The 13703-nt window shown below is 40.2% G+C and overlaps 1 protein-coding gene across 1 annotated transcript; it reads right to left on the reverse strand.

Annotated features, from left to right (window-relative positions):
- Positions 1 to 6272: 6272 nt before the first annotated feature.
- CUNH6orf62 (chromosome unknown C6orf62 homolog) lies at positions 6273 to 13115 on the reverse strand. Its single transcript, XM_027745339.2, has 5 exons — positions 11742 to 13115; positions 9645 to 9821; positions 8934 to 9056; positions 8064 to 8198; positions 6273 to 7561 (listed from the first exon to the last, which is right to left on the reverse strand). Exons 1-5 carry the CDS (start codon positions 11868 to 11870, stop codon positions 7436 to 7438), a joined length of 690 nt encoding a protein of 229 aa, XP_027601140.1. The 5' UTR covers positions 11871 to 13115; the 3' UTR covers positions 6273 to 7435.
- Positions 13116 to 13703: the final 588 nt, after the last annotated feature.

The following is a 13703-nucleotide window of genomic DNA, read 5'->3' on the forward strand; positions in this document are numbered from 1 at the left end:
TGTTTTTTCCTCAGCACTTGCAGTTAATCATGCTCAGAATCTCCCTGAATCCTCTTTAAAGGAGCATAATGCTTTGCTAAAATAGTTCTGCAAAGATGCTTCCTACAAGAGCAACCTTTTTTGTTTTAAATCTTCACTCAGCAGAACTAGATCCTTCACTGTATTAAATTCTCACTTTACCGCTCCCTCTGCCTGGAGCTCTGTTACGAGTCTCAAGCATCTCCAGTTCTTCTACAATTACTAGGATGAGCAGTCAGAGAGAATTCATCACAGCAAGTGGACACACCTAGTGAATTTGGCAGTTGCTGATCTGGTTATCTTCCTATAAACATGTTCTGGCATCCCCAGTCATCTTTTTTCTCATTCTTAAGTTTACCGGTTTTCTGCCATAGGCTACTCATGTAGAGTGTAAGGAAATGAAAGTGAACATTAAAACTGCTCCCTCAATTGCTATAACCGCCCCCCCAATTCACTGGAACACAAGACTGATTTTGACTATTACCTGAAATAAAAGGCAGAGGGTGAGAACAAAGGAGGTGCCGAATTCAATATGTGCTGAAAGACTGAGAATGCTCTCAGCTCTGTGTGCTTGGGCGATTCTGTCCTTGTCTAACTGTCCCACTGCAACTTCACATGACTTCCCTCAATCAACACCGGCTGCCTCAGGAACTTACCATAGTTAAGTGGTCTCATTCTATCACTTAGCATTCATCATATCTACATAATTACAACTGAAAAGCGTCCAGGCAAATTGAGAGTGGCAAACCTCAACACAAAAACAACAGTACTCTCCCGTTCCCAATCGAGCCTGCCAAGGACTGTTTCAGTCCAAGAGGGAAATGGGAAAAAAACCCTGAAAAAACAAGTGAATTTCTCCCTTACAACAGACTATTCAACATAGTATTTTAGTGCTGCCTAATTAATGAGGGACATCATTAATATGCAGGCCAGTTATTTTAGAAGAAGTTAATTAAACTGATTAATTTAAGACAACCTTGTCTGTTATCCCTCTACCAGCAGCATGTTGACCTTGTAATTTATTTCACAACTTAGGCACAGAGATGACCTTAGAAGGATTTGTCACCATTGAGCCTGCCTTGCTTTGGGAGTAAACTGTCAAACATCAGACCTAATACTTGGATGTGTTCTCTGCTGATTTCACTCCAACATACACACTGAAAATTCTGTATCTTACCTTAGCTGAGTCTTGAAGAAAGCAATGGAAAAAAATTACCATAATAAGGACAAATGGTACTTGGCTCCACCTGGCATCAGAACAAACAGATCTCCTGTGGGGTTGACCTGGTTCCATCACTGCAGATTTAGGCACAATTCTCTTACAGGCAAGAAAATACAGTGACTTCATGAGATCATCTTGTGAGTCTTAGTAGTATACCAGATTACATATCCAGTAACTGACAGACAACTGCAAGTTCCGTATTTTAGAGCTTGGAGACCAGCCCTCCCATATTGTATTTGTTGTGGTTTGGGTCGTTTTTTTTTTTTAAAACATACCAAACACCTACACCATACTTGATGTCTAGACGTCTGTCCTCATGGAGGGCCACATAGTGGTATGCCATATGTTGTGGAACAGTTTGTCTTTCTCAGTGAAAATAACTTCAGCTTCCCACTTCATACAATACGTTGGCCAGCCAAGTGTTTGATGCTGGTTTCACATCATGACTTTTGCACGAATGCATTCAGACTGACACCCAGGGGCTTGCACCATGTACAGCTGTGCATTACAGATGCCTTAAGAAAGTGAGGAATCAGAAAAGACTTCTTCCCTCTGGCGTTTAAAACCAGGAGTCCAAATACTAATCAGGGCAAATACCTACAACAGATTAAGGTGCAGTGAGGAGGGGTTTAGTCATTAAGGATTCCAGCTCTCAAGAAGACTCAATTTGTCAGTGATTAACTGAGGGGAGGAATAGGTAAGGAAGGGCATCACTGCTGAAATAGGCGTTAAACTATCAGGACTCCTTGTTACTCCTTCAGGTCAAGCCACTCCATCACAGGGGTCTCACACCTGAGCTGCTGGGTAATCTGCCAATTTAATGATGAGCTAGCTGGTTGGTTTACAATTCTCAAATTGACAAACATTACCACCTAAAGGGGATGGGGCAGGGAGGGCAGGGATGTGAGGAGAATTAGGCAGTTAAATAACTATTCTGAACAGCAGTTCAAATCTGTTCAGCTTCATTGACTGGCTCTGAGCCACAGCCACGGGATACAGAAGAATTTCCAACTGCATTATGTCACTGACCATTGTTGAATTCTCTATCTAGAGAGGCCATTTAGCCAGTAGAAAGAAACCCCCAAACCTCTCCCTTACCTCATTGTCCATGGGAATGAAGAAAAAAACACTTAGATTCCTATTTTGCTACTTGAGTTCAGGGACAACATGATGACAGTTATGACCTTTGTGATTCTATAATGCATTCACTGAATGACTGCTACCACCAGATCCCAGTCTCAAGCTGCTGTGGACACAGCAGCATATACAGTCCTCGCCTAAAACAGAGTCAAATTACATGCAAGCTTTCATCAAAAAAGACACATTTGCTATCCCTTCAGGAAAACAAACAAACCCCACCCAACAATAGAAACCCTACTTTTGTTCACCAAGACAGTACCTGCAGCTGTACCACTGTAGTAAAATTCTAGATCTTTGATTTCTTTTGCTTAAAAGCAGTAGCTGTTTGAATAAATAGATTTCAGGAGTCCAGAAAAGCAGTTTGCTGAATGGGTGCTCTAGCATACTGTAATTGTGCTCAAATTAAGGGACCTTTCCATATGTAAATCCTTTCCAAACAGAAGTAGGTCACGAATATCTTCAGCCCTGAAAAGCATTTCAGTCAGCCATGCAGAAGAGAAATTACACTTAGCTTCAGTTAACCTGTAGAGCTGACACAGCCCTTCATGGCATCTGCACTGCCAAGTCAGGCTCATGAGCTCCCTCCCAGCTGTGGTGCACAAATCAGGAAACAGCACCTGCTGCTGCAGACAGAACTGCGGCCTCCTCCATGGTATTCCTCACAGCACGGTTCATCTCTACTCCAAGACCACCACATCAAGTAAGACTTAAACACCAAAGTAATACAAAGCACCCACCTCTGGTCCATGACAGCAGGGAAAGCTAAGGGGACTTCCAGTTGTAGTGTAGAGGTTTGCTCGTCTCAACCTCTGAAGTGCAACAGCCGAGCAGATACAGACAAGACCTACAAGCTGAAGCCTTGCACTCACAACAACAGCAGGCCATAAAGTAGTACAGGTGCAAATGAAGGCAAAACTTGTACACAGAAATGTCATTTCTGGGTGCTAATGATATTAAGGGATAAATTACAACATTGGCCTTATGGTTTAGGAAAGAGTCATTTATAAGAAAAGATTACCAAAATGAAAAAAATTCACAGAATGAATTCTAGAATAAACACCACTCAGACTAGTACCATTCTTCAAACATCCACACTCCTTTTTTTCCCCTTATGTAAAGGGTTTTAATAGTTTTATCATGTTACTTCACTCCTAAGAGCTGTTCCAGAATTTGCAGGCTTACATAGCTTGTGAATTTGCTTCTGCAATAAATGCAAAAATGAAAAATCCGGCTGATAAAAGTAAATAGCAATTAAGTAAACTCACACTGCGTGTCCATCTGCTTAGTGGATGAAAATATGCTCTAGTAACTCTTGACTTTAACAACTATCATGCTCAATGGCAGGAACCTTAATGTAATCTTAAATGAAGCCTCCAACAGTCCATTAGACTAATCTCTGCATTAAGAGACAAAAAACCCTTCAGTGACTCTTCTCACCGTTCAACCCCCAGAGATCTAGATGTAACGCAACTTGGCATTCAATAACTGCAAGTAATCTAATGACTCAGTACACGACAAGTGCAAGAAAAAGCAGGGTTCTCTCAGTAGTGGAACAGGAGTGGGCAGGGAAGGATGCTTGCAGAGTTCACAAGCTGGGACTATGTGCAAGGAGCGAGAGTTTATGGCACTCCTGTCGGGTTTTAAAGTTATTTCAAAATTAATACAGTGCATCTTAGTGTGCCAAATAAAGATATGGTAATTCACAAGGACCATAGCCACCTACCCCCAGTGAAGAGTGATTCTCTGGTTTGTATTTTCTAAGTACAAATCATGTAGGTCTTTCAGAAGTGTCAATTTTTTAAGTGCCTAAAAAATTAAAATTTGTAAAATTACTATTTTTCCACCCCACCAGTTTTGTTTCTAATAGGTTTAACATTTTGTGATGAAAAAAAAAGAAAATTAAAGAGAAAGGCTGAATAATCTCAATGTATTTCTACTATCTGATCTATCACTTAACAGATCAACTTTAGCGTAACAAAATAGTTTTTGAGAAGGAATTTGTTTTGTTTGAGACAGACGTGACAATGGGCATCGACTGCAAACTAGTTACAGGCCTATTACATTTTGGCAATGCTTGTACAGCAGTTCTGCCTTACCATATTTTGGTAACTCTTGCGCAGCTGAAGAAGCTTGAAAAGTGAGAAACATGTACCGACTATGACATTTAAGAACCTTCTCCTCATCATGCAGGAAGCACCTGACACAAGCTTCCCTTCACCAGACAATTCATTGAGATGCAAGAAATCTAACGGGCTTCTATCTACTTAATTTATCTGTGCCCCACTGGCACTTACCAAATTCTCAGGACAAATCCTCAAGAAAACAGCCTCTTAAAACTCCATATTCAGGTGAAATATTGAGTGTATTTCAATTATTGGTAGTAGCATATCCAAAGTAGCCACACAAGCAGTTGACAGCAGGTAGTAACTATTATTCTTATACAAGAGCCCTTTCTGTATTTACAAACAGCTCCACTGAACACCAAATTAGGTGCACACCATGACAACCTGTGCTTTGGAAACATTAGTTTTGAGATAAAACCTACACTTTGAAGAAAGCCTACCAGAAAGCCACTAAGCTGATATAAAGAGGGCCTGAAACCAAAAGCTAGATATTATGAACTGCTTCCATTCACTTCTGAAGGGCATTTTGCTGAAGTAACTTATCAGAAGAATATTCTAAGATCAAACTGAAAGCTCCACTGAGGAAGAATGGAACAAGAGTTCAATCTCTTCCCTCGAAAGCCATTCTGTTTAAGAGGAGAAAGAGATACCCTTCAAAGCTGACAACACAAGAACAAATTTGCACTCCCCAAGATTCTCATGCTCTGAAGCCCATTGGTCCCCTTTACCTTTTTCCCCCCACTACTTAGACAATACAGATGGCTATCAACTCAATCTGATAGCACAGCAAAGGCATAATGTTTGTTAGTTGGGTAGAATGGACATTTAGCAAAATTAGTATTCCAATTTTTTGTTTTGCCTAATTCCAACTGTGTTCTCCCAAGAAAGCATGGTATTATTGAACTCTGGGATCACTGTCACAAGGAACAAACAAGCAGCCTGTCTTACGCATCCCATACAAAACTAAAGCGATTAAACTGAATGGGTTGTTTCCTGTAATACAGACAATTAAACTTAAGGATCATACCACTGCTGACACTTAAAAAACACTGTACGCAGCCACTCAGGCACACACACCTTGAGGTTTCTTCTAAGAGAAATCAGAATGAAGAAAACCAAAATTCCTAATGCAAGAACTACATCATTTGCTTTGCTAACCAAGGTAACTATGGCCCTATTCTCATTGCTGTGAGATGATGTCCAAAATGACAAATTAAGAACAAAGGGTGGCATTTAGGTTTTGTAGGGTCTTGAAAGTTAAAGTTTCAGGAGCCTGGAATTTGTTTCCTATCTCAAGCTTCATGTGGACCCTTGGTATTATATCTTACACATCATTCAAAGAGGCACTTAAAGCTGGGAAATTTTCAGTGATTTTAAGAGGTGTGGCAGTTACTAAATATTTTAGAAAGTCTTAGCATTCTGTAGAGCAGCATTTTCAAGATATTTCTTTGTAATGTATGGCATCTATGAAAGTGAAGTTGGAGCTTCCACGTGGTGTTCTTCTAGGGTGCTTCAGATTAACTTGTAGGAACTTATAACTGAGGAAGTAAAAATACCCGTGTACTAATACAACAGTATGCCAGTAATTCCATTATTTCTGGCAGGTACTTTCAAAACATAGAGCCCACATAGAACACCTTTGCCACTAATCTTTGCTAACCTTCATAAACATTTACATTCTGTACATTTTCAGTGTTTGCAATGGGGGACACTTAAGACATAAGACACTACTGAAATTCAATTCATAGGATTTTCATAAATAAAACCAGTCATCTTTCACCTAATTTATTTAAATTCCAATTTTTTTCCAATTCCAAACAAAAGCTAAATACAAGTTTTAAACAGGTAAGCACTAGTTTTATCCAAAGGGAGCAGGCTTATGCAGTTTTATTCCAGTAAAGTACTCAACCCTTAAGCAGAGCCTTCTTTGTCATCAAAACTATACAGTAGTCTTCCTTTTATAATTGCACAATCTTAAAATGTTCTGCCAGAACCAACTTTTGACACTCCAAACACTATTTTACATTGGTTTATAATGTCTATTCCAAAAGAAAAAAAAAAAAACCTCAATGGGTTTTCCATAAGAAATGTTTTAGAAACCAGTATTTCCTGCACAGTTCACCTGCAAGTTTACAAGTCTCAACTCTCAAGAAAAAATAATCCTCTACCAACATTGTTTCTGCAGCTATTATTTTACCTTTTTTTGAGCTGCTTTAGCAACTTCAGACTCCAGGTCTGCCTCATCTGTATAAATGCATCCAACTCAAAAGAATACCTTCATACAGTTATACAGCAACTTGGGGAAAGAGATCCAAAACAAAAGTGCCAGTAAACTTAGACATGGCCAAGCAAACTAAAAGAGGCAAAAAATGCCTACACATTAAATGAGATGCATTTTTTTTAAAGAAAGATTTCTTTCCCACATTTACGTCCTATTGTAATAGCCACTTTTTCGTTCATTAAAACGAGTGATAGTGCTCTTCGATACAATCATTAATAGCAAAGCTATAAGGCTTTTATACCCGTTACATTCACTTCTCACCCTCCAAATACTGATGGTTAACATTATAGATGTTAGGGGGCATGACCAGCACAAATGGGAACACCACCACAAATGATCACCTTGTGCTTTCGGATACATTTGTTTCAATGTAGAGTCCCTTCATTTCACATTTTAGCAAGATGCTGATGCAGTGCAGAAGTGTGCAGAGCATCCTTTCTTTCACAAGGTCCATGCAGAAAACATCTAAAAAAAAATTGCAAAGTTCTGAGATACAAATGATTAAAAAAATCCAGGATGATCAAGTTTCACAATGTATAGTGTTCTGAACATGAGTCCATTTTCTTCTAAATTCTGAAAGAATAAAGTGGTGAGGAAAGTGAAAATCCACTGCTGCACTCTGTGATCTTCCCCATTTTGCTGGCCAGTATCTTACTCTGGCATGTAAGGACAGAGGTGATCCTCTATGGTACCAACCGTCCAGTGAGTGAGCTGCTCCTGTGGCAGATACAGGCAGATGCTGCATAACTTGAAGATTGTAGCTTTGTTTTTTGGAGTCTAGAGGCAAAGAAAACCCAAAGAAAAGCTATTAAACCTAAAAGTTAACTCAGGACTAACAGGCAGACCCCACAGACATTTAAAATTCACTGTTTCATACATATAAACAGCCTGAACTTAAAATTAGTCTGCAACCTCTAATGAATAAAATGTTTTCGTTATTCTGTTCATTCTTCACTTGAACAATTTCTGTATTATCACCCAAATCAAAACAATGTTTTAATTTTTCCAGAACACTTCTAGGTCTATTTTAGAACTTATTTAATTTTTAATACAAAAACATTAATTCTATGTGAATGCATCTGTGACCCATAGTTAGCTTTTGCACGTATGAATCCTATTTATAGCGTAACTTTCCTCTGAAACTGCCAAAACGCAATCGTGAATGCATGATCCATTTTTCTACTTGAGTATTTTCCAACAGAATCACTGATGTTCCCAAGTAGAAAAGGCTTTTTATGATTAAAACACACTTGTTAAGATGAGGACAAAAGAAGTTTACCTGCAAGTGCTGTCTGTCAATGAAGAGAAACACTGACTGGTTAGGGTTGTTGACAACAATTCCAGTCTTGTCCTTTCGGCTCAGAACATGCAGAAACTGTTTTTCATAGTCACCATGATGAAATTCAAACTTGGCCTACATGGTGTGAGGGAGGGGAATAAAATATTTATTAAGATAAAGCTTGTGCAACCTCTAATTTCCTTCAATCTGGGGCTTAACAACCACTTTAGTTTCTTTCCTTCTCCAATCTATGAAAAGCAGAAATTGGGGACCACAGCAACGACATACTTGAGTCTTGGCACCATTTAAAGAATTCCCTAGTTTCATTCTGCCAACACTGACATTAGCCATTGCAATGACATATTAACAATTCAAAGGTACGACTTTAACTGCAGATATATCACTCAATTTACCTTGTTGTTGTGGCAGAACATCCCTGTGCATCAATTTCTAGGGAAAATTATAATGCAAAGGTTCCATCCATCTCAGACCCTCTTTCATCCAACCAAATACAGCAACTTGGGATACTCACAGAACCTTAATGACACCATCATATTTACACGAAGATTCATTTGTACTAAGAGGCTAATCCACTTCTACAAATACAAACACACTGTGTGCATTTCTACATATACGTCATTTGCAAAGATCCTTCGGAAGCTTAAATTTTGGAAGGACTAATATAACAGTGCATAAAGACAGGAGGCAGAATTTGGCATTCAAAACACTGATTTCTTTATAAATAAAAATAGCATACTTTCTAATACCCACAGAAGTCACATACCTTATCAGCTTATTGGTTAAGGTGAGCACTTATCCTCCCCTCCAGGAGTGAGTTACTTATTGAAGTTAAAAACCAAAACCAAATACCTGAACAGGCCTAAAGGGTTCATCAGATCCCTTCCACCGAGAAAACAGGAGACAGACTATCTTCTCAATATCATTGCGAGGCCATAGAATGAAGTCCATCTCCTGGGTACAGCCGATCACATCCTGTGAATGGCAAAGTTCTGTGTTTATATTCCCTTCATTAATCAAAGACACAGATAAGCAACTTATCTATACAGGCACATAATTTAGAGGTGGTACTTATTACAATGTTTGTGTAATTTTCCATTTGTATTACTCAAAGCACAACTAGTCTTCCTTGCCTTCCACTGAATTTTAGTATCAGTAGCCAGTTAATGTAAATTACAAATTTAAGAAAACATTAGCAAAGACTGTCTACCTTCCAATATTCATAAAGCAAAACCACTTAGTTGTACAACAGGAGTCACTGTAAGAATTATAAACACATGCCTACTAAAGGACAAACAGGACAAGAAGATACAATTCCCAAGGCAAACCTCCGAATGAGACAAATGAAAGGTAAAGCTTAGGCACTATATATTTAAACAGTTTTTAAAACACATATGCTCTTGTTACCCTTCAAATGAGACCCCATAAACACATGGCTGCAGAACCCTCATGTTGCAAATGTGGTGAGAAAATAAAAAAAGGAAAGGATTAGCCTTAAGATTCACAAAGAAAAGCACAAGTGTTGAAAGACTAAGATTCAGCAAGTGTAAAAAGAAGACCTACCCTGCGCATAGACTGGTAGCGGGGTGCATGGAGCTGTACTACATCCTTCTGCAGAAGCTCTAAGGAACTTTCCAAAGAATAGCTGGAATCCCGCACACCTTTCAGGATATTTTCTTCATAATTATTGGTCATGACTGGTATCACTTCAGACACTTCAAAAAGTGCTGACTTTTTCTTCTAAAAAACAATAAAAAAATCACAGATTACATAAAGACTACAATCCTTTCTAAGGCAACTAGAGGTAACACTTTGTTTTGGGATTTGTGATTTTCTGTATAAATGTATAAAGTCCACATCACACAAGTTAGCACTTTGACACAAACCACACTAAAATTTACATGTGAAAATTTATAAATGAATCAGATTAACAACTTTTTATAAAAGTTGAACACATTTTTGTAGTCTCCAAAGATTTGCATACTAATCTTGCAAACATTAAAGCTATATCTAAACACTAACAGAATTTCTGCTTTATCAAGTAGAGTACATGGCTTTGGGCTGACCAAGAGCCCTCTGCAAGGTTCTCTTTGCCAATCAACACCTTTTTTCCCCCCTTTTCAATTTTTTATAGTTGACCTATAATGAAAAGTGAAATCTTTCAATACCACATTTGGTGATAGCAGGTGATTGAGAGCCCATCTGAAGTCAACTATAAACTATAATCCTCTCAAAGGAGGTCTATTTTAATTTGCTAAGTAACTTTTGTACTCACTATAAATATTGCAGTATCTCTCAAGGAAGGCCAAAACATTATGAGAATGTAAAATAAGTTTTTGCTGTACATAAAATCACCTGAAGTTGTATTTCTGTTTCTAACAGCTTTCTTATAGCTCATGAGAAATCTTGAGCTACTTGAGAGCTCCATAACAGACAAAGTATATTTTACCAAACAGTGCTCCACTCCCCCCTCATCAGAACACACACAGCAGGCAACTATTTGCTGACCAAGCTAACCTGAGCTAAACTCCTACTTTAAGCAATCTGGTATGGGATGGACGTCTTCAAGTTCACTATGATATAAGAAAAGAAACTTGCAACAAATTTCTATACAGCAACCCAACAGCTGTATGAATGCTTCAACTAAGAGCGTTAAACTTGTGTCATCTAAGAAAATCTGTTGGTACGGCTTAGACATTCGTATCTGTATTACTGAGTCAGCACCCAGAAATTATATCCAAACATATCCACCTCTGCTTGTACTAGGACTGACAAAGAAAAGCAAATTGAACTCATGAATTTTAAAGATTTTCAAAGCTTTTCAGGAAACAGTCTTCATTAAAAATACATCATTATTGCAGTGAATGCAAAAAAACTATACATTTGAGAGGATTAAACAATTTCAGTCCTCATCTACGTGCAGTTTGTGTATTATGTACTCTGTTGCCATTTCCTTTTATCTCCACTTCCTCGTCATTTTTTCAGCACATTCACTTCCTGAAGCACCTACTTTTCTTCACCGCCTATGGATGGAAACTCTCCTACAATTTTAGGTCTGTAGCTGGCTTTAGAAATATCACCCGGCTCCCCACCTGGATGCACAGCGGTAGAGGCAGCCAAGCAAATGGAAATTTCCTCTGCGCCCTCCCCGCTCCCTTTCAAAATGGTAGCAGCAGTTTCACATGTGCGTGCGCACTTGGGCCACTTCCACATCCCATTTTGCGACTCCTCCCTTCAACTGCCAGGTCTTCCCTTCTGCTTTCACCAGATAAAAGCAGGAACTCGGCAATCGCCCCAGCCAGTTCTCCCTTCACAACTCAGCTCCTCGCAGCGAACAATTGTGAAAGTTAGGGACCAATTAGAGTTAACAAGTTACAGTGTTAACTTTGAAAAATATCTACCCAATACAGAAGTTACCAAGTAACCGTGTAATGATGCACTGGCACCCTCCGCGTTACAAAACTACAGCATACAAAGAGCCAAAATGGCAAACACGAGCTAAGTAAATATTACAGCAATTAGCAATTAAAAAAATAAATGTTAAAAAGTCAATGGAATCTATCCAAGACAAAACATTTGATGCAATCAGACAGCAAGACTTTGCACAGCACACTTAACATGCAACGGACAACACAGAGAGACACATTAAAACCAAGTTACCTTGTCTTTGAACACAAAGGCAACGTACATCTTGAAGTCAAACTGGTCAGCTAAAGATTCTTTTTTCTTTCTAAGCTGAGCACGAAGTCTGTTCAGAGCTTGTTTCTTCCGGGAGTTTGGGTCCCCCATTTTGTAATACAGGTGGTACTAAAGCCTTTGGAAACTGTCGCTAAACTATGGGCACCTTTTCGTAAGACTCAAGTACAACAGAAACAAGTCGTTTGATTCCTGCTAATACGACTGAATAGATCAAACGCTAATGTAACCCAAAACCGCACCTCAGGCAATATTTTAAGAAAATGTCGTATTGGAGGGGTCAGGAAACAAAGTGAGTAGTTGTCCAGCCATGGCTCGACAAGAGGTTTTACAATAAATCAAGAAAAAAACCCGAAGAATTTTAAAGACAAAAATTCGAACAGTTTAGCCGCAGGAATAATGGGGTAAGAATAAAAAAAAAAAAAAAACCAAACCAAAACAAAAAAAACCAAGCCCCAACCAAATCTTATCACAATTTATGTGAACAATAAAAAGCAACTGGCACAAGCCCAATCCATGGGGGGTACTTTTGCTCTGCTTACAAAAAAAAAATCACGAAGCTGAAATCACAAATTGCGTTTTACCCCAGCCAGATTCATGACTCTACTGATTATTATTCTCAGCCTTCCACTATTGCTATGTTGCCCGCCTTTTTCTTTAGAATTATTACACTTGGTGGAGAGCAGAGAAAAGGGTGCAAAGGAAGAGTGCACAACCCGGGAAGTATGACATTTCTCTGCCAACAACAACAAAATCAACTACAGACAACACAGCGCTGGTTCGCAGGGGAGCAAAGAGAAAAGACAGCGGAGTCATTTCTAACTTCATCCTGCTCATCATTGCCCTGAGGCTACTGCTGCCAAAGAGGAGAGGGATCATGATAGCCATTGACAAGGGGCGGATAAGGGTTCAAAGGACAGTATTATCTCACCTAGAGACTAAAACCCGAATCTGTGCCCCAAACCCGGGCTCCCTAACACTGGGAGAGCCCTACATCCCCCGACACCTCATACACTCCCTGGGCTGCTGATCCCCCGGGGATCCTTCTCTCTCTCTCTCTCTGCTGCTGCGAGCACAGTCAGCCGAGGCTGTGCATGGCCGGCGCTCTTGGCTTTCCCTTCGGCCCCTCTCTGCAAACAGGGCGGCAGCGCCCGGGGCGGCGGGACACCCACAGCAGCACCGCGTCTCTCCCCTCTCACTTCATGGCCACGACTCGGAAAACATGGAGTGTTTTTCTGCTCCTGCTTTTCAGTGTAAAAATTTTTTCCGAGGTTTGTTCAATTGCAAATCTGCGTTGCAATTTTAAACCTCTAAAATACCCTCCCCCCTCTTAAAAAAAAAAAAAAAAAAAAAAAGCAAATCCCCAATTATCAGGTTATTTTCTTCCTCTCTCCAGACATTTTTTTTTCCCCCACCACAGGTGTTTGATTAGTTGGGGTTAAAAAGTTTTTAGGTTAGCAAATTCGTGGGACCAGGTTAAGAAGAGGAGGGGGGAAAAAGTATTCCCCTCCCTGCTGTGTCTGGAGAGAAAGGAAAAGAAAGAAAGGAAAACAAAAACAAAACAAAAGGAACCCCTCCCGAAACTTCCCCCCCCCAGTTAAGCAAGAGACTGAGAGGCTCCGATGAGAGCCCGGGGCCGTGGCCGCTCTCTACCCGCAGCCGGCGGGCGCAGGAGGAGCAGTGGAGGAGGAGGAGGCGGCGGCGCTGCTGGCAGCACGGAGAGGAGCCATGTCAAGATAAAGCCACGAAGCCGCGGAGCCCCCCCATCCCTGCCGCAGGGGACACGGTGACCGGGCCGCCCGCTCTGCCGCCGCTCGGCCCCGACCTGGTCCCCATAGTCTAGCTCAGCGCCCCGGGGCCGGGGAGTGGGGAAATCGTGGCGGAGAGCGGAAGAGGAGAAGAGGAAGAGGCGAAGGCGGCGGTGGA

The sequence above is a fragment of the Pipra filicauda genome, unplaced genomic scaffold (genome assembly GCF_003945595.2).
Source record: "Pipra filicauda isolate LSUMZ 115617 unplaced genomic scaffold, ASM394559v2 scaffold224_size1409572_pilon, whole genome shotgun sequence".
Taxonomy (NCBI): domain Eukaryota; kingdom Metazoa; phylum Chordata; class Aves; order Passeriformes; family Pipridae; genus Pipra; species Pipra filicauda.

Bases quoted from the DNA above. Each gene is read 5' to 3' on its own strand.
- CUNH6orf62 (XM_027745339.2), bottom strand. From the start codon at position 11,870: ATGGGGGACCCAAACTCCCGGAAGAAACAAGCTCTGAACAGACTTCGT. The intron at 9,822-11,741 runs GTAACTTGGTTT...ATTGTTTTTTAG, and splicing joins CCTTTGTGTTCAAAGACAAG to AAGAAAAAGTCAGCACTTTT. The intron at 7,562-8,063 runs GTAAACTTCTTT...CTTTGCCTCTAG, and splicing joins TTGACAGACAGCACTTGCAG to ACTCCAAAAAACAAAGCTAC.